The 18,460-nt window shown below is 47.7% G+C and overlaps 2 protein-coding genes across 4 annotated transcripts in view; one reads left to right on the forward strand and one right to left on the reverse strand.

Moving 5' to 3' along the window:
* Positions 1–8,111, forward strand: part of raver2 (ribonucleoprotein, PTB-binding 2) — a 70,569-nt gene extending 62,458 nt beyond the window's left edge. Inside the window, exons 13-15 of one of the 2 annotated variants that reach the window (XM_076277864.1) lie at positions 529–651; positions 2,255–2,455; positions 4,304–8,111. In XM_076277864.1, coding sequence (XP_076133979.1) covers positions 529–651; positions 2,255–2,455; positions 4,304–4,441 — 462 coding nt within the window. In that variant the 3' untranslated portion in view covers positions 4,442–8,111. Of the gene's footprint in view, positions 1–528; positions 652–909; positions 1,052–2,254; positions 2,456–4,303 lie in introns of those variants that run through there. The other variant, XM_076277865.1, reaches the window with a different exon arrangement.
* jak1 (Janus kinase 1) overlaps positions 7,958–18,460 on the reverse strand; it is a 42,498-nt gene continuing 31,995 nt past the window's right edge. For both annotated transcript variants that reach the window (XM_076277863.1, XM_076277862.1), the window contains exons 13-24: positions 18,333–18,420; positions 16,998–17,125; positions 15,526–15,661; positions 14,567–14,718; positions 14,298–14,448; positions 13,812–13,906; positions 13,069–13,261; positions 12,704–12,828; positions 11,915–12,087; positions 11,677–11,794; positions 10,381–10,491; positions 7,958–10,130 (exon numbers count right to left, since the gene is read on the reverse strand). In XM_076277863.1, coding sequence (XP_076133978.1) covers positions 10,020–10,130; positions 10,381–10,491; positions 11,677–11,794; positions 11,915–12,087; positions 12,704–12,828; positions 13,069–13,261; positions 13,812–13,906; positions 14,298–14,448; positions 14,567–14,718; positions 15,526–15,661; positions 16,998–17,125; positions 18,333–18,420 — 1,581 coding nt within the window. In that variant the 3' untranslated portion in view covers positions 7,958–10,019. The remainder of the gene's footprint in view (positions 10,131–10,380; positions 10,492–11,676; positions 11,795–11,914; positions 12,088–12,703; positions 12,829–13,068; positions 13,262–13,811; positions 13,907–14,297; positions 14,449–14,566; positions 14,719–15,525; positions 15,662–16,997; positions 17,126–18,332; positions 18,421–18,460) is intronic.

Below are 18,460 nucleotides of genomic sequence, written 5' to 3' on the forward strand. Positions count from 1 at the left end.
TGGTGATCAAAAGTTTACTGATTGCCAAAACACTGCTGAAGCCCATGAAAACAAGCGAGTTCTTTTGCAAGAATTTTCTTGGCCTACAACTTTCCGCTTTTTCGAGTTTTCATACTATTTCCTTGATCCAACAGTGAGTGCTGTAATGAGCTTACGCCAGCAATTTATTTATGGGTCATGAAGAGATCAAACATATTGAACAGATGCAGTCCCTTGGGGCTTAATTTACTGTATTTCCTTGCATGTTTGACAGGCAACTGAACACTGTTCCTGATGCAAATACTTGTCCTATAGTATTCTATTTTTATACATGTGACAGTGTTTTGGGCTGAGCGTTGCTCTGGTTAAATTGCTTGGCTGAGAGTTGGGTGTGTCTTTTAAATGCCGCCATTACTAGTTTGTTGCAAGTATACTCAGTTGAGTTTGGTAGCTGCCAATAATTCAATATTTGTGTGACTTTTTAAAATAGAAATGTTCACTTTGAATTGAAACATGTCATGTTCAAGGTAGTGGTATATTGTCCCCCAGGCCACAGCCACCACCTCCTATGGAGACTACAGCTCCTACATGCAGGCAGTCAGTCACTACTACACACAGACCCAGATGAACCCAGCAGCCGTGCAGGCCTATCAGCACAGAGACGCTGCCAAGGTATGAACACACTCATTCATACACCATTATGTACACACACACGCACACACACACACACACGCACACACACACACACACGCGCACACGCTTGCAAGCACGCATGCGCACACACACACACACACACACACACACACACACACACACACACACACACACACACACACGCACACACGCACACACGCACACATACAGTATATATACTGACATGGATAAACATGGCAGTAATTCACACACAGGTGTCTTCTCTTTCACTCACAGATACACAGTGTAGTCCCACAACAGAAGTTTGATTGCCATTCCTAGTTGCCCACACACAATATACACTTATGTCCTTCACATGTGCAGCCATCCAGTCTCCAAACAGGTTTGTTCTCACCAAACAGACACACACACACACACACACACACACACACACACACATGATTTGCTCACTCTACACACACACACACACCCATACATATGTCTGGGGGGATACTTTACAGCTTGCATACACACAAGCATGCAGAGGACATTCCAGATACAGGGTGGATCTCTTTTTTATATGTATGGGGTTGCATGCCTGTGTGTGTGTGTGTGTGTGTGTCTATGTGTGTCTGTGTATCTGTGTGTCTGTGTGTGTGTATGTGAGTGTGTGTGTGTGTGTGTCTGTGTATCTGTGTGTCTGTGTGTGTGTCTATGTGTGTGTGTGTGTGTGTGTGTCTGTGTGTGTGTGTGTGTTCTCACAATGGCGTGAGTTTGCAAATCCAGGTTGTACATTTGTGGACAGAGGAAGATTTTGTGTTCATTTGCATACATTAGCATACAAATCTGTAGAGGCTCTTAGTAACTAAAATGCATTATCCCACTCACAAACCACCCTGTGTGTGTGGGTGGGTGTGTGTGTGCGTGGGTGCGTGTGTGCGTGTGTGTGTGTGTGTGTATGGGTGTGTGTGTGTGTGTGTGTGAGTGTGTGTGTATGGGTGTGTGGGTGTGTGTGTGTGTGTGTATGAGTGTGGGCGTGTGTGTACGTCTATGTACACTGTGTGTGGGCATGTGTGTGTGTGTGTGTGTGTGTGTGTGTGTGTGTGTGTGTGTGTGTGTGTCCACTCATGTTTGGGGAAATCAGGCCGCTGTGACCTGAGTGTAAATCAGGAGGGGCTTGCTTGTGCCACACACACCATCACACACACACACCATCTCTCCACAGTACAGCAGCTGCATCACAGGCATGTAGCAAGCTGACTGTGTATTGCAGAAGATGAACGTGTTTGTGTGTGTGAGAGAGAAAGAGAGAGAGTAATAGAGAGGGAGAGAGAGAGACAGAGAGGGAGAGCAAGGGAGAAAGATAGAATTAAAGTAATGTAAGTCATCTAACATGTGTATGTGCATGTGAATGGAGTGGTGTGGTGCAGATAGAGTATAATGGGGATAAGTAGAGGTGTACGGTACATATTAGTGTGGACCAGTCAAGCTAATCTTGTGCTTAGAGTGCAAAGGATATTTATGTTATGGGTATGTGTGTGGGAAGGTGTTTTCTTTTATGGCGTAGTGTGTATGTGTGTGTGTGTGTGTGTGTGTGTGCACATGGGAGCTTAGCTTAACATGCCTGGTCTCTCCCTCGTAGGAGTCGGACGTGGTGAAGGCCTCCCTCGGAGCAGGACTCAATGGCAGTGCCCAGACCATGCTGCCCACTGCTGTGCTGCCGGCCTACAGTGCCCTACCCATGATGCCTGGCTTCATCAGCGCCCCCCACGCCACACCCATCCCTGTCACCCTCCCCCAGACCCCAGCCGCCACCACCGCAGACTGGAACCAGTACTACTACGTAAGCGCCCTCTCAAACACCGCACACTTCCACACAGACACAATCAAAACACCGCACACTTCCACACAGACACAATCAAAACACCACTCACTTCCATATAGACACAATCACCACCGCAGTCTGGAACCAGTACTACTACGTAAGCGCCCTCTCAAACACCGCACACTTCCACACAGACACAATCAAAACACCGCACACTTCCACACAGACACAATCACCACCACAGTCTGGAACCAGTACTACTATGTAAGCGCACTTTCAAACACTGCGCACTTCCATACAGACACAATCACCATTCTTATCAGTCTTCTTGGTGCCAGTTACTTTAAAATGATAATTTAGTGCCTTAAAAGGATAAAGTTCCTGTGCACAGCCTTCCAGGTGCTGGGGAGGTGCAGTCGTCAATAGATAAAAAGGAAAATAAAGTATCACCGCACACTGGTGGGATTTCTTTGCTTTTTTATTTTTAGTGAACAACGCGTTTCGCCTATGCTTCGTCAGGTTCACTTTTCCTTAGTTTTAGTGCCATTGAATTCATAATGATACTTTATTAAAGGAGCCAAACATTCAGCCGAACACTATTCTCTGTCCAACACTGGGAATTAAATTTATTTGTGAACATTCATATTTCAATCTCATTCTTGAAAGCATCATCCTTTAATAGATTCATTCTATTAACCTCTCACCTCCAAAACATTTTTGTTTGACCAGCCAAGAAATGGGAAAAAAGGTGTGAAATTGAATTTCAAGCTTAATTTAATAGGAACTGTTTAGAAGAGTAGAATACATCCCAAACAGTATTTCAGCCAAGTTCAAATCAAGGCTGCCAATAACACTGCCAACTATATTAAAAAGGGGCCACAGGTCTGTGAAAATCCCAGACTCAGTGGGCTAGAGGAGAGAACGCAGTAAAATGGAGATGCATTTAAAAGAGGGGGAGCTCTGTTGGTGCTGCACAAAGCAGGATTCAGCACTGAAGGTCACCTGACCGCTTTGGCAGAGGACACTTGTGTAATGCATACCATGAAGGTGACCGCATACTGGGCACACAGAGATGTGTCCTCCATTTTGTGTCCATGCGGTTTACAAGCTGCCAGGGAAACAGAGACCTTGGCAAAGAGAGACAGAGAAGGAGAGAGAAAGAAAGAGAGGAAAATAAAGGAAATAGGAGAGAATTAAACGGGATAAGTACTTTTGACAGTCACCAGTTGTGATGTCATTTCCAGTCAGACGTGAAGAGCTCAGAAAAAAAGAGGGGAGATTCGGGAGGACTTTCTGCTTCCAAAGAGTAGCATTTGAGTGAGGATTTCAACTGAACCAAAAGTGTCAAGGAGAGAGGATGGACCCTTTGTCCAGCGAGAATGAGATCTCTCAGTGTCCTCCCCCATCCCACCTCTCACTCTCTCTCTCCCTCTCTCTCTCTCTCATTTGGCTCACTTCCTCCTCTCCTCTCCGCTCCATCACTTGTCCCCAGCAGTGTGTTTGTGGCGTGTGCGGAGTGTGGACTCTCTCCAGACGGAGCCAGAGAGGAGCGCACACCACGCGCCGCCAAGCTGTAGATCAGAGCGACTTGAGGCGCTTCCAACACAGAGAGGGGAAGTGAGGGGGAGGGCTAGAGAGAGTCTAGACACCAAGTGTCCTGTAGTCGCCTGAAATTCCACACGATTGACTGTTTGAGCATGTGTGTCTGTTTGTGTATTTGCGCGTGTGTGTGTGTGTCTGTATGTGTTGTGTGTGTGTGTGTCTTCCCTCGATTTTTTCCTCCAAGTTTGCCCAGTCAACAGAGCTGTGTGAGACTCTTGGAAGGAGCAGTTCCTTACTTTCACTAACTTTGCCCCCCCCCCCCAGGCTCAGGCTCGCGGGCAGAAGAGGGAGTATCCTCAGCTGCCAGTTCCAGAAGTGGCATCAGATGGTCCATATGTTGGCCAACACTCGCAGGGGCTTGGAGGCCAATACGCAGACTACTTCAAGAAGAAGCGGATCTAACACACACAAGCACGCACGCACACACGCACACACGCACACACACACACACACACACACACACACACACACACACTCAACAATTTATAATGTATACATACATACTTAAACGCACATACACTTGTAGATGTATTTGGTTTTGTCTCTTTGTGATGTCCAGACCAAGTATTCTGTTTTACTCAGACACACACACACACACACACACATGCTTACACACATGCTTACACACACACACACCAACACACACACACACACACACACACACACACACACACAGAGAGAGACACACTTACACAGATAGACACACACACATACACTCAATAAAACAAACACACATTTTTCCAATGACCATGTTGCTATTGTTACTGTCGTCCAAGCCTTAAACTCTTGAGCTCTTTTCTCTGACGTCGTTGCTGAGGTCAGAACGTGTACATGACTTTCCTGATGTGTGTATTTCTTACTGTAAACGCGTTTGAATGGACCTTGTGTTGTCAGGCTACCTGTGCCCGTGCGCACGGCCTATAGCTCCTCTGCTGGGCTGGGGTGGCATTAAACTGAGTGAGGGGAGATAGCACTCAGGCCTTGGGTTGGAACAGACTTTCCTCTGCTCTCCTCTGCTCTGGGCAGTGTCTCGGCAGGTAACACACACACACACTCACGTGCACTTACACCCACACTCACACACATGTGGACACATACACATACACACTCAAGTGCTACTTATTCTGGCAATCACTGATCAAGGCCTGCAAGAGAGAGAGAGACAGCAGTCCAAAGACAAAGTGACCGGAGAGGAGAATGCAATGCAGAGCTTCAGTGACATCACTGTGTAGTGGCCAGTGTATTTCTGTGTGTGTGTGTGTCTGTCTGTGTGTGTGTGTACAGCATTGTACATAATAATGTCACTGTAGGAGAGATCAGCCATCAAACTATTGAGCTTCAGGGCATAAGATAGAGGCTCAGAGGTGTGCGTGTGAGTGTGTTAGGGTGTGTGTGTGTGTGTGTGTGTGTGTGTGTGTGTGTGTGTGAAGGGGAATGCCAGGTCCACACTGCGCTAGTTCAGAGGCCAGCCCCTCTTTGTGATGCAATAATGGGAGTTACTGTGGCGACTGACCTGTGGCCTCGGCTCCTGTTGCTGATGGGTTACTGTGGAGGTGGTTTTACCATGGCAACTCAACCTGTGGCCTTGGCTACTGTTGCTGACGGAAGTTGTTGTTCTGGAGCTATTGTGGCGGATTGAAGTGTGTCAGAGTTTAAAGCTTTACAGCTGCCGATACTGCAACCTAACAATAATGTTTAATACTGATTACAATAACATGAATAATAATATTTATGTAATACTTACTGTTTGAGTCATTTGGAAGCAGAAGAATGTGCTTTGTGTAAACATGCTGTATGTGTGGGTGAGTGTGTGTGTCGGAGTACGGCGGGAGGGGTTAGAGTGCACTCACACAAGGCGGAGCAGCTGGCCCTATAGTCGTGTGGGAGAGGATCAGGCAATAACTCCACAGCACAATGCTGTTCCACGTCTGTTAGTGGTGTGTCTGTGTGCGTTAATCCCCCTCGTCCTCTGTCTGCCTATCCCTCTCTCTCGCTCTCTCCACTCTTCCCTCTGAAGGGAGAGCTCTATTTGTCCCGGGGGTCAGGGGAAACGGCCGCGCCGCAAAAGCTCAGCGGCTGCACCCTGACCCGCGCGGGAGCTAATCTCGTCCAAATCTGAAGGCCATCAGTGCAGGACTGTGATTTGTCCGACCACGCTAAGCCTCCTGTGAGTCTGGCCCACCGCCGCAGTGCGCTCTCTCTCCCCTCCTCTTGGCCTTTCTCTCACCCCCAACTCCATGTGTACAGTTCCCCAGCTGACTCGGTCGGTCGGTTTGCCCCGTCTCTCCTCCATGTCTTAAAAAGGTAATGTGCTTAGATTAGGCCTCGGTTCTTCCATCGGAATCTTTCAGGAGCACTCCTGTTCTCCCCGCTGTAAAATAGTATCAGCAGCAGGCCTCACTCAGTGTTGTGAATGTATCTGAAGCAAGCTTCTGTTTCTGAGTGTGTTTTTGTGTGTTGTTGGGCTACCTAGTAATTCTAGTGATTGTATCTATCTCTTACCCTGACAATGTACAATATAAGCCATTATCACATGTGCCACCACAACTTCCTGGAGAGCAGTTAGGGTATGTGTGTACTTGAGTGAGTGTGTGTGTGTGTGTGTGTGTGTGTGTGTGTGTGTGTGTGGCTGTGTAGGCTCTAGCCTAACTTAGGGCTACAATTCCCAAGCCATGCCAAGCCACTGCCCTGTACTCTTCTTAATGCACAAGTGCATGTTTGCTGGGGGTTTGGGAGTGGAGGACGGAGACGTGGGAGGGAGGTGTGTTGGGGACGCTTGGCCACTCTTCTCCAAGGGCTGGACAAGTGAAAGCAATATGGCAGTCCAGTAGCCCAGGCCTGTGCCAGCCTCGTCCCTGTTTGATGACACGTTCTGACCGCTTTCCTGACTGGTTCCTGTGTCCAGTCCACTGATCAGCCAGTCTGTCGTCCAGTCGGGATCACTCGTGTTTCCAGCGTCAGCGCTCCGGCCTATCAGCAGGGATTTCGATCAAAGCACATTTACCTCTGTGTAGACACGACAACAGGCCTCCCGCGCTCTCGCTGTCTATTCAGGCTAACTATCTAACCCACGTCTGTCCGGTCTCCTGATGTCGTCCACACTATTGCGGTTTTTTTTCTCCAGGGGGTTGAGACAGTGCAAGCATGAGTGACAGGATGGGGAGAGGTGTGTGGGCTCCAGGTGAGCTGAGGGGGGAGTGGGGCAGTTCTCTTGCCCCATGAGGAGGATCGGTGGGGTAGGTATGGGGCAGAGTTCTTACTATTTAGTCAGTGTGCCTATGACTTGCATGTTGCTGGCTGGGTGAGACTGGTTGCTGTAAACAAGGTAGTAAATATAAGGTAGTTTCCCCCATAAGCCTTTGCAGGCATTGGGCATGAATGCTTCTAAACAAGCTTGACAGAACTCCACACCCTTCCAGGTCGTTTACAGAATGGTCACTCAGAGGTGTCCAGCTGACGAGGTGAGGAGTCTATCCAACTATACTTCACCATAAATAGACGAAAGACTGCTGGTGTGTGTGGATGTGAGTGTGAATGTGTGTGTAGACGGGGTGTCATGTGAGGCTTCACAAAAGCTTTGCAATACTTAAGTTCCCTCTGTAGACTTCAGAGGGGTTTGTGTCTCTGGGTTAGGGTGCGAATAGAAGCCTCCTGCTAGGAATATATTTTGCTGGCCTGTTTGTACTTTTGAGTTTATTCTGTATATGTATCTGTTTGGTTTCTGTTCAGATCTTACATTTCAGACTTTTTGCAATATTTTATATCTCAACTGTGTTAATATTGCTTTACTGTGAATAAGCTATTTTTAGGAACAATGTAATTTTAGCATGCTTATCTTTTCGTCTGGAAAATAGACAAACTGATAACTTTTCATTCTATGGAGCTGACGGCTTTTTAATTATTAATGGCAAAAAAAGATGAAAAAAGATGTTATTTATTTGAAAGGTGTATTTATGTACATTTTCTCCCCCACATGTCGTACTTTCCTGTCTTATTTCTCTGAATTATCATTTTTGTTCTTTTGAAACAGGAATTGTTTTACATTCCGAAATAAAACAAAATATTGGGACAACTTCCTTTGTCTCCCTTTTCTTTTCCTTCTCTCTGCATTCATCTCTTCCCTCCTGTGCTTCTCCCCCACTCACTCCATCTGTGTCCATGTATGGCTGTGGAAGTCACACACTGTAGACTCAAGCCTAGCATGCTGTTAAGCGAAACTAAACTGTTCTTTTGTCTCCAGTCATAAAAAATCTTTACATATTAGCTTCTTAAAATCATTTTGAGATATCATTAACTTGTAGCTTTACGAGAATAGAACAAGGATTATCAGAATAATCAGATTTTACATATTTTTCATCAAATGGTCGACGCCTAGAAATCAAACTCTAAAATCCAAGTCTGCTCGGTTATCCAGCCCACTGCTTGTCTAATAATCATGGATTGAATGCTGCCCTGTTCATCTGTTCCATGGGCAGGGAGACATGCACTGGCCTGGGAGAAGGACTAGGAGCCACCCAGCCTCCTGCAGGAGGAGAGGAATATAGACAAGGCACTGATTCAACCACCCCATACAGCATATAAACACAACACTGCACATACAGTGTATGGCAATGTGGATCTCCCACTCCACAAGTCAACGCATACAGTCATATGTCCGCATCCACAACATACTCTTTTACTCTCTCTGAAATCACAAAGAAGCATAATTTTCTCTGTAGAATATAGAAACTTTTTTTTTTTTTTACTGGGCTCAGAATATGTGTCTAATAGCACTTGATACATAGAATATACTTTGGTGTCCTCTAGTGGCCATAATGAGTGCTGCATGTACAAACATTTCTGAAGTGACAAAGCATGAGGCAATCTCTGCACGTATGACTGGCCAGATGAGCTCTGTGGGTCTGAGTGCAGGCCCGAGTCCTTGAGTCCATTTCAGTCTCAAACAGACCAATAGGAGGTGAGGAAGAGGAAGAGGAAGACGGCGTGACGAGAGAGAAGCCACTGGCAGGACGGGAGAGAGGAGGCTTGGGCTTTCCAGGGAATGTCCAGGGCACTTCCTGAGGCCTCGCTGGCGGTCAGACACGCAGGAACGAAAGCCAGCTGCCGGGGTTCAGTCAAGAGCTTTCAAGAGCCAATCAGACACAGCCACGGGCTGTCCAGAATATTCCATGCAGTCAGTGCAGTGCCCCTCGCTCCAAAACTCACGCTCTTTCTTACACACACACACACACAGACATATACGCACGCACACCGATGCACACAGATGAGCGTTGTGTGTGTGACCGGGCCACTGCACCCGTGGCCATCTGTATAATCCATGCTGACTCAGACGGTCCGGCTCAGAGGTCGACCCCCCCCCCCCCCCAATCAATGCAATGCAAAGTAAAGGCAGCGCTCCACCGCTACTCATGTGTGAACAGGGCTTTCCTCTTCCCCTCCTCTGGCCTCCTCTCTCTCTCTCCCTCCTCCTCCTCCTCCTCTCTCTGTCCAGTCCAACTCTGGGGGCCCAGCTGGCCAGTTCCAACAGGACTTTAACACAAGTGCTAAAAACATGGATGAATGAAAAACAAAGGCTACAAGATTTGGGCCACTGATGCGGCAGATGTGGAGCCAGGGGCTAGAGCCTGACCACTTTGTTTGCATAATCGAGTGAAGACATGTTCCGGAAAGTTCTGCATGCATTGTTTGTCCCAGAGGGTCAGTGTCTATTCAGTCTCTTTGTCATCAGTTCAGCAATATTTTCAGAACATGGCAAATAAACAAAAGAACTCTCCCAGAAAGAGTGATCACACAAGTAGACAGATCAAACACAGCCTCTGCTACATCAAGCCTGTGTGTGTGTGTGTGTGTGTGTGTGTGTGTGTGTGTGTGTGTGTGTGTGTGTGTGTGTGTTTAAATGCGTGTGATAGTCTTGAATGTCCACAGCTTGGGTGAGCTCTTCACATTGTGTCCCTGTGATGGTAAGGCAGTTGGTGTATCATCAAGGGTGTGGGCTGTCAGCGAGCATCTGCTGGAAGACACTGATCAGGCCTTTGAAGTCGATGCGGTCGTTTGGCGTGTTCACCCAACACTTCCCCATGTGGGCGTAGACCTATCAGAAGACATGCACAAATTCCAATCACCATCACAACCATAATTACACACACATGCAACACATCTCCTCATCAATACAATTCTTTAAAGCCAGTTCTGTCAACAACCTATTGGGTTAAGTTTCAGGTAAATATATTTAAGTTGATAGAGAATAGAGGTTCTGTAGTGATTAGAGTTTGAAAACTTTCAATGATGTATGTGTGTGTGTGTGTGTGTGTGTGCACATGCAAATTTGTGTGTTATCCTACCGCATCAGGGCAGCCCTCAGGCTGTGGCAGTCTCCTTCCATCCTCTAGAACCTTGACCAATCGAGTGACAGTCATCTGACCATGGGTTGGACCAATCATCTTCAGGAACTCCTGTAGGAAGCAAGCGTAGAGAGAAAGAGGATTGGTTAAAATGTTTACATTTTTACACTGACTAAACAATGCAGAAACAAGCATCTCAGTTGCTAAGACCACAATTCTTCTATGCATGCACGCATGTATGTATGTATGTGTATGTGTGTGTGTGTGTGTGTGTGTGTGTGTGTGTGTGTGTGTGTGTGTGTTGGTTCTGCAGTATGAGTCTTCTCTGAGCACAGATGACTGGTGGGTGGAAGGAAGGGAGGCGGCGGCGGCGGCGGCAGCCATGTTTGGAGGTGCTCCCAGCTCCCCGCCATGGCACAGAGAGGCACGCTGGCACCAGAGCCAGGTGGCACACATGGGCATCTGCCACCATGGGCACAGACACATGCCATCTGCTGTGCTGAGAGACGAGCACAGGGGACAGAGAGGAGGCCCAGAGAAAGAGGGAGGCCAGGGCAGGGAGGTGAAAAGCGAGTGACCGAGAGAGTGACAGAGAAAGAGGGAGATTGGGAGGCAATGGAGCAGGAATGACGTAATGGAAGAAGGCATTGTTATGGAGATCTGGTTACAGTGGGCACGCCTCCTTTGGATCCAGAGCACAACTACGCAAACACTGAGCCCTCTGTGAGAAGCAGGAGATGAGAGATTTCTAGTCATAACAGAGCTATGAGAGGTCTTTATTCAACAGGGGGGATTAGTTCTGATATGATACCTATGCATGAGTGTGCAGCTCTGTCTACAGTATATTCAGTGTGCAGCTCTCAGCACAGAGACAGAGGTGAGTGGAGCTGACCGCTCCGTGAGCCCGAGGGGAGACGAGGAGGAGCTCTTCCCGTCTGTGCTCCACTAAGTGGCCACCTAGACTAGGTCAGGGCTGTCCATCTGGTTCTCATCTCGCTGCTCTTCAGCACACAGTCTGGTTCTCATCTCGCTGCTCTTAAGCACACAGTCCAGAGAGGCCAGTGTGCACATGCAGCAGCTCCATGAGGAGGAGTGCAGGCAGGAGGAGCTGCTGGAGATGGGGGAACTGGGATGCACTGCCTACTGAAAAGTGCCTGGTACAGTGTGTGTGTGTGTGTGTGTCTAAGGTCTCATCATGATTACAAGACTGTCTAATGCATATGACTCTCTAAAACCCCTCTGCATGTGTTGAGCATATGTTTGTTGGTGCGTGTGTATGCGGCTTGTCCCCCTCACCGTCATTGGGCTGCGTGTTGTGTCACAATAGGTGAGCAGCTCGTACATGGTGACTCCAAACGACCAGACATCTGAGGCCCTGTAGAACTTGCCATGCACCAGACACTCTGGGGCGTACCTGCAGCAGAACGACAAACACTCAGCACGCGCTAATGGAAATACCCCACTTATCCATGTTACTGACCACCAGCCAGCCTAGCTCTATTACTGAGGCAGTGTTTCACACTGGGGTCCTCACCAGAAGACTGGGCTGTCCAGGTCATCCTTCACTGTGTAGTAGCCCTCGTTTTCCTTGATGCTCTTGGTCAGGCCAAAGTCTCCGATCTTCACCGTGCTCTCGTTCTCCACGAGAACATTCCGGGCTGCCAGGTCTCGATGGATGTAGTTCCGAGAGCCGAGGTAGTCCATGCCCTGGGGAACAGGTAGGCACCAATCAGTCCCAGTTGTGAGGGGGCAGTCTATGTTAAGAGGGCAGGCCCTGCCAGTGCTCTACTCTACCAAAACAGAGCCCTGATGGATGGTGAGGGAATGAGACTGCGGGGCCAGAGAGGCAGCCCTCACTCTCCTGGGAAATGTATGGGAACCACTTTAAATGACCTGCAGTCTCCCACAGCTTACAAATGAGGCCATCTGTAGCCCTAGAGCCATTAACCGCACAGCAGCCACTTCACTAAGTCTGTGATGGGTTTATACTCATATGATATGGCCTCTTAAACCAATAATCACCTCAACTTTGACAATTTCACCACTTCTAAGTTCTAACTAATAAATGTCCAAAGACTTTTTTACTATGTCTTTTCATCAAACTCAGCTGCAGCACTGAATCTACCTTCCTTAACCTTTCTTAAGCACTTTGTGCTCTGTACTTGAAAAGTGCTAATAAATAAATGTTGTTATTGTTATTAGGGGATTGTATAGGACCCCGATGGGTAAAGCCTTAGTATGTAGAGGTGTGAGGTGTGTGTGCTAATCTGGAGTTAGCTATGTGTACTGTTGGCTGTCTGGCTTGTGTATACTGAGGTCCTACCTGACAGATCTGGACGGCATATTTGAGCAGCGTCTTGAGGCTGGTGTTGACTTTGTTCCTGGGCAGGTAATCCTTTAGACTGCCCATCGGCAGGTACTCCATGATGAGCTTGATAGAACTGCCTCCTGTAGCGCGCACACACACACACACACACACACACACTTCATTGATCTGTCTGGTTTATTGAGTGAGAGCGAGCTAAAGGCCTGTGGGTTTGTGTTGTTGAAAAACCTATGAAACTGTGCTACTGGCAAATCTCTGCCTAAACTCCATGAGTGCATTAATACTGCACTGCAGGTTGTGTGTGTGTGTGTGTGTGTGTGTGTGTGTGTGTGTGTGTGTGTGCGCGTGTACTGGTGTCGTACCCTCCTCGTTGCAGATGCCCTTGTACTTGACGATGTTCTCGTGGTAGAGCTCTTTGAGGATGCCGACCTCACACCACAGGTTGCTGCTCTGCTCCTCGCTGTTCTCCGGCTTCAGGGACTTCACCGCCACCAGCTCACCGGTGCGGTCACCACGCGGGTCATAGCGACACAGCTCCACCTTCCCAAAGTGACCCTAACACACACACAGAGTTTCACAAATAAATACCATACACATTTTATCAACTCATCGAACTAATCTAGAGTAATCTAGTCTAACTAAAGCTAACTTTAGGAGAACTTTGGTGATTTTTCACACAGATCTCTGTTTCTCGAGGTGCCGTCGATACAGAAAAAAAAAAGAAAAAAGAAAAAAAACATAAACAAATCAGTTCTACCTACCTCGAGTTGATGCCGCTAACAGCTAGGGATGCAATGCTACACTGTGGGCATGTTCGTGACCCCCCCCCCCCCCCCCCCCCCATGCTCATGCCCCCAGAGTGTAGCACTGTAGCTGCCTGCCAGCTCTAACTGTTAGCTGCAAGCAACTCCAACTAGGTAGAACCCATTATTTTGAGTTTTTTTTCCGTATCGCCAGCACTCAGTGTCCTCGAGTTCATGCATGAGACACCTTGTTGTCACAATTTGCACACTAGCCACTTTTTAGACGAGGGCCCAATATATCTCCTCTAGCATGCCCACCCGTCCCTAGCCCTCCTAGTACACCTCCAGCTGTGTTGTCTTACCTCGCCCAGGTCTCGGACCTTCTTCAGGTACCTCTTCTCAAACATGGTGGGGTCTACTTCCAGAGTGGAGGGATCTGGCAGAGAGATGGACGGGTCTGCAGAGAGAGAGCCCAATACACTCAGAGCGAGACTGACCACAAGCCACGGGATCAAGACAATAAATCATGTACCAAACACCACGTATCAAGTAGGTTCATAATACCAGACTGACCACCATTTTATTCAGTTTTATAGGAAGATGTCAAATTGGCAGGAGTGCGTTCACTTTAACTGCCAGAAACCATTGCGTAGCACAAACACCATGCCAAGCAGTGTGGTTGTAATTATCAATCAAATCCACTGGGTGGCAGTGTTGAGGACTTAGTGGTTTCTTAAGCAGGAGGTAGTGGTTTCTATCACTACTAGCCCTGTTCACAACTCAAGTGTAGAGTGAAATGATAACTGGGATTTGTGGAGGTTGTAGTTTTCTTTTTCATCAGGTCTTACTCTGCTCCTCCAGCATGTCGATGTCCCGGACAATAGCCCTGAAGAAGGGACGCTTGCGGGGGTCGTAGGTCATGCAGTGGGTCATGAGCTCGGCCAGCTCCTTGCAGTCGGGTGTGGCCAGCTGACACTGGGCAGCGTAGAAACGCTCTTTCTGCTCGGAGACAAAGACGGGTCAGAATGGGAGAGAGAGAAAGGAGAAAGAGAAAGGGCAAAGAGATTGGGCTACAAGGGTGATTGTGCCAGGCACTGCTCAGTGCTAAAGACTGTACCTCGGTCAGCCTTTTGTCTTTGAGGGGCACCTCGCCGTTGTAGCAGATCTCCCACAGGGTCGTGCCAAAGCCCCACTTATCCGCCGCCACGCTCAGGTTAGCCGCGTCCGCCACACACTCGGGCGCTATCCATGGGATCCTCTCCACACATTCTGTAGGGGCAACACACACACACACACACACACACACACACACACAGACAGAAATGTGATGTGATTGGCACTGACCAGAACTGCAACACACGCTGAGTGTTTTCAGTAAACGATAAAGCCATCTGTTTGTGAGACTGACAGCAAAACCATTGAACATTTAATATTGTGCTGCATAGTGTGTCTATATTAAGCCCATTTCTCTGTTCCTGGATTTTCCCTCGGATGCCCAGTAAGAGGCATCATTGTGTAATATGATCATCTGGCAGGAGTTCAACAAATTCCCACAAACTGTGGTGCACACACATCTACACACACGCACACACACACCAAACAAGCTCTTCCAGTAACAGTCACTGAAAGATGGCACACAGAGGACGAAGTCAGTGCAGGGTGGGGAGGGTGTGATGGGGGGGATTACTGATTGGCTACATGCCAGCAGTGTGTGTGTGTGTGTGTGTGTGTGTGTGTGTGTGTGCGTGTGGTGTGGGATCACTCCTCCACCTCCACCTTAGTATTCAGAGGGAGTCTACCTTGGGGGTTGATACTGTTCAACTGTCACAAGGTTTTTGGCTGCGTGTAATGTTGGGTTGGGCGGTGTTTTGAGGTTGTCGGGGGCATTGGGGTGATGTGGTTTTGAAGTGATGTGTGAAGCTGTGTTAAGCTGGGTTGGGCACAGCTCTTAAAGTGCTATTTCAAGGTGAAGAGGCGTTTCAAGATGATGTGGCTGTGGGCTGGACGGCTTGTTTTGGGGTAGCTGTGGTTGAGCTGTGGGGAGTGTAGTTGTTCTGAAGCACCTGATGGCCTTACCCTCTCGGGTGAGCACGGTGATGGGGATCCCCGGATCACTGAGCTTGATGAAGGGCCCCCCCTCCTTCTCCAGGCCGTCTCGCGCCAGCAGGATGTTCTTGGTGCACACGAAACCGTGCACCAGCTTCTTATCCTCCTGCGGGTCACACAAAGGTGGCCCAAATGTCAGAGGCAGCTTCTCAAATAGACATGTCCTACAGAGATCATACGGAGCTCAGGTGAGCCCCTCTGGCTAGAGTTTAGATTCCCTGCCCGAGCCCGAACTTGACCCGACCCGACCCGCGGGCCGGGTCGGGCCGATATTTCCAGCCACTATCCTCGGGCCGGGCCGGGCCGGGTCCTTGATCAAGCTTGCTTTTTTCTTTCTTTCTAATCATTAGCCTACTTGGGTGGGGAGCTAAAGCTATGCCATAGTCAGACTCAGAAATATTTTATATTTATCAAAGTAGGCCTAAGTAACAAGTGTATACAAAGTTAAATAAGTTAGGCTCAGAGTTACAAAACGTCAATTGTAATGTCATCTGCGCAACAAGTGTCATGCGCTGCTGTGCTGTATTGTGTAGCTTAAGTGCAACGTGAAGCTTGAAGATGTAAAGGAAAAAAATGAAAACAGGAGAAATAACTTCAAGGAAGTTTGGAGAAAAGTCAGGTATGCATTTGTCAGGTATGCTTTGTTGCGTGCATTAAGTGCGCACGATGTTCACCTATGACAGCAAAAATACTTTAAGATGAACATGAAGCAGGCTTGCCATGGCAGAAATAATGATAGCCAGCCTTCAATGTCCTCTTTTGTCCTCTCAATGTCCTCTAAACGGATTTCTGTAGCTCAAACAGCTCGGAATTAGTTGAGAACGTCAGTTATAATGGCCCACGTATTTAAAAAATGTCGGGTTTAAATCGGGCTCGGGCTCATAATTACAGTTAACGTGTCGGGCCGGGTCGGGCTCGGGCACAATGTGCACGGGCTCGGGTAGGGTCGGGCTTGATTTTTTTGGGCCCGATCTAAGCTCTACCTCTGGCTCCTCTGCTGTTCAATATTCCGGCAGTGTGCCAAGCTGTGACTTCCACAGAAACGAGTGTTGAGTGAGTGCAGAAGAGGGCTCATGCCTGAGAGACCATGACAGTACTGCCATTACTCTGTGCATGCACAAACAAGATTGCCCCAATGTTAATAACCTCTGACAACAGCCTGAGCCTGAGTGTGTGTGTGTGTGTGTGTGTGTGTGTGTGTGTGTACCATTAACATGGTAGAGCTTCTTTTACACAAGAATTTTGGATTACAATTTGGTTTTCAATGCAAACTTGTCTAAACCAAGTCTGCATGTGTGTATATTTGTATATATTTGAATGAGTGTGATTAATACATGCCTGCAATATGATACAGCTTAATCATATTTGTGTGAGTATCTAAACAAAATCATTCCATTTTCGTGTCTAAACCTGTGTGTGAGCGTGCGTGCGTTTGTCTTTACCAAATAGCTGAGAGCGCTGGCAAGCTGTTTGGCCACCTGGAACTTCCAGGCTGTGCTGAGGGGACTGTTCTGCCTGCGCATGAACTGATCCAGAGAGCCCAGCTGCACAAACTCCTCCACCATGATGTCTGCAGGACAGACACAGGGCAAATTAAAACACACACATACAGTACACGCAATCAATCATTAACTCACTGTTGCTGTAACACAACTTCTCACAACCTCCCATCACACACACACACACACACACACACACACACACACACACACACACACACACACACACACACACACACACACACACACACACACACACACACACACACACACACACACACACACACACACACACACACACACACACACACACACACACACACACACACACACACACACACACACACACAGTACAGTAGGTGTCCGTTTTAAAATTAACTAAAAGCCTGGCAGACGCGGAGTAACAAAACATGTCTTTTTAAAGATGCTCAATCCTCTTAAGGGGATTAGTGTTGTGCATGTGTAAGCACAATAATGTCAGATGAAAGAGATGCCGTGTGAGGAAATTCATCTCAGGAAAGGGAAGCTCGAGAGTGGACTCGTTAGGAGAGGAACTGGACAGGACAAAGAGGGGGAGGAGGAGGACAGGAAATAAGATGGAGAATAGGACAGATGATTTCTGGCTGAATTTCAGAGATGGGGCAGTATTGATGGACTGTTACAGTTACAGGGTTCCCTCTCTCAAATGTACAATTCCATGACTTTTCCCTGACAACATTTCCATGACTTACTATATGCTAAATAGTACAATATACCGACCAATGATTTCAGAGCACCTGCATAGCTCAAGAATCTTTTAGTTTTTTAGAGCAGGAGATGAATAAATAGGTATTGAATAAACACAGTTGGGCTACTCAAGCAAGCAGTAAAGCTAATAACCAGATATACACCAATTCTGTGTGGATATATATTTGTATTAATGTATTTTGGCAAGTACATTTTAAACTGCCTTTCCATGTCTGGAAAAGACTTTCTAAAATTCCATTATATTCCAGAAATTCTACGACCCGTGGGAACCCTGCAGTTAGTAGGGAGCAGGTACTGATTCTGCCACACACTGATCCTGGGTCAGCACTTCTGATCAGTATAGGGCCTGGCGTGGTCTCTTCAGTTGGGTTCAACTTAGGAGGAAACATATGAGGATACAGCCTCTTTGGCCTTCAGTACTTGTGTATGTGTGTATGGCGTTTCGTGTTTGTTAGTGTGCGCGTGTGTGTGTGTGTGTGTGTGTGTGTACTAGTATGTCTGTTTATCAGAGCATCAGACGTCATCACTCACTCTCCTGGTGGCGCACACAGACTCCGTACAGAAGGGTGATGTGCTTATGAGACACCTGCCGCATCAAACTCGCCGTCTCAAAGAAGGCCTGAGAGAGAGAGAGAGAGAGAGAGAGAGAGAGAAAGAGA

This window comes from Alosa pseudoharengus, unplaced genomic scaffold (genome assembly GCF_046254945.1).
Source record: "Alosa pseudoharengus isolate Yale_2024_CS ecotype anadromous, Long Island Sound unplaced genomic scaffold, YU_APseudo_1.1 YU_APseudo_1.1_scf_11, whole genome shotgun sequence".
Taxonomy (NCBI): domain Eukaryota; kingdom Metazoa; phylum Chordata; class Actinopteri; order Clupeiformes; family Clupeidae; genus Alosa; species Alosa pseudoharengus.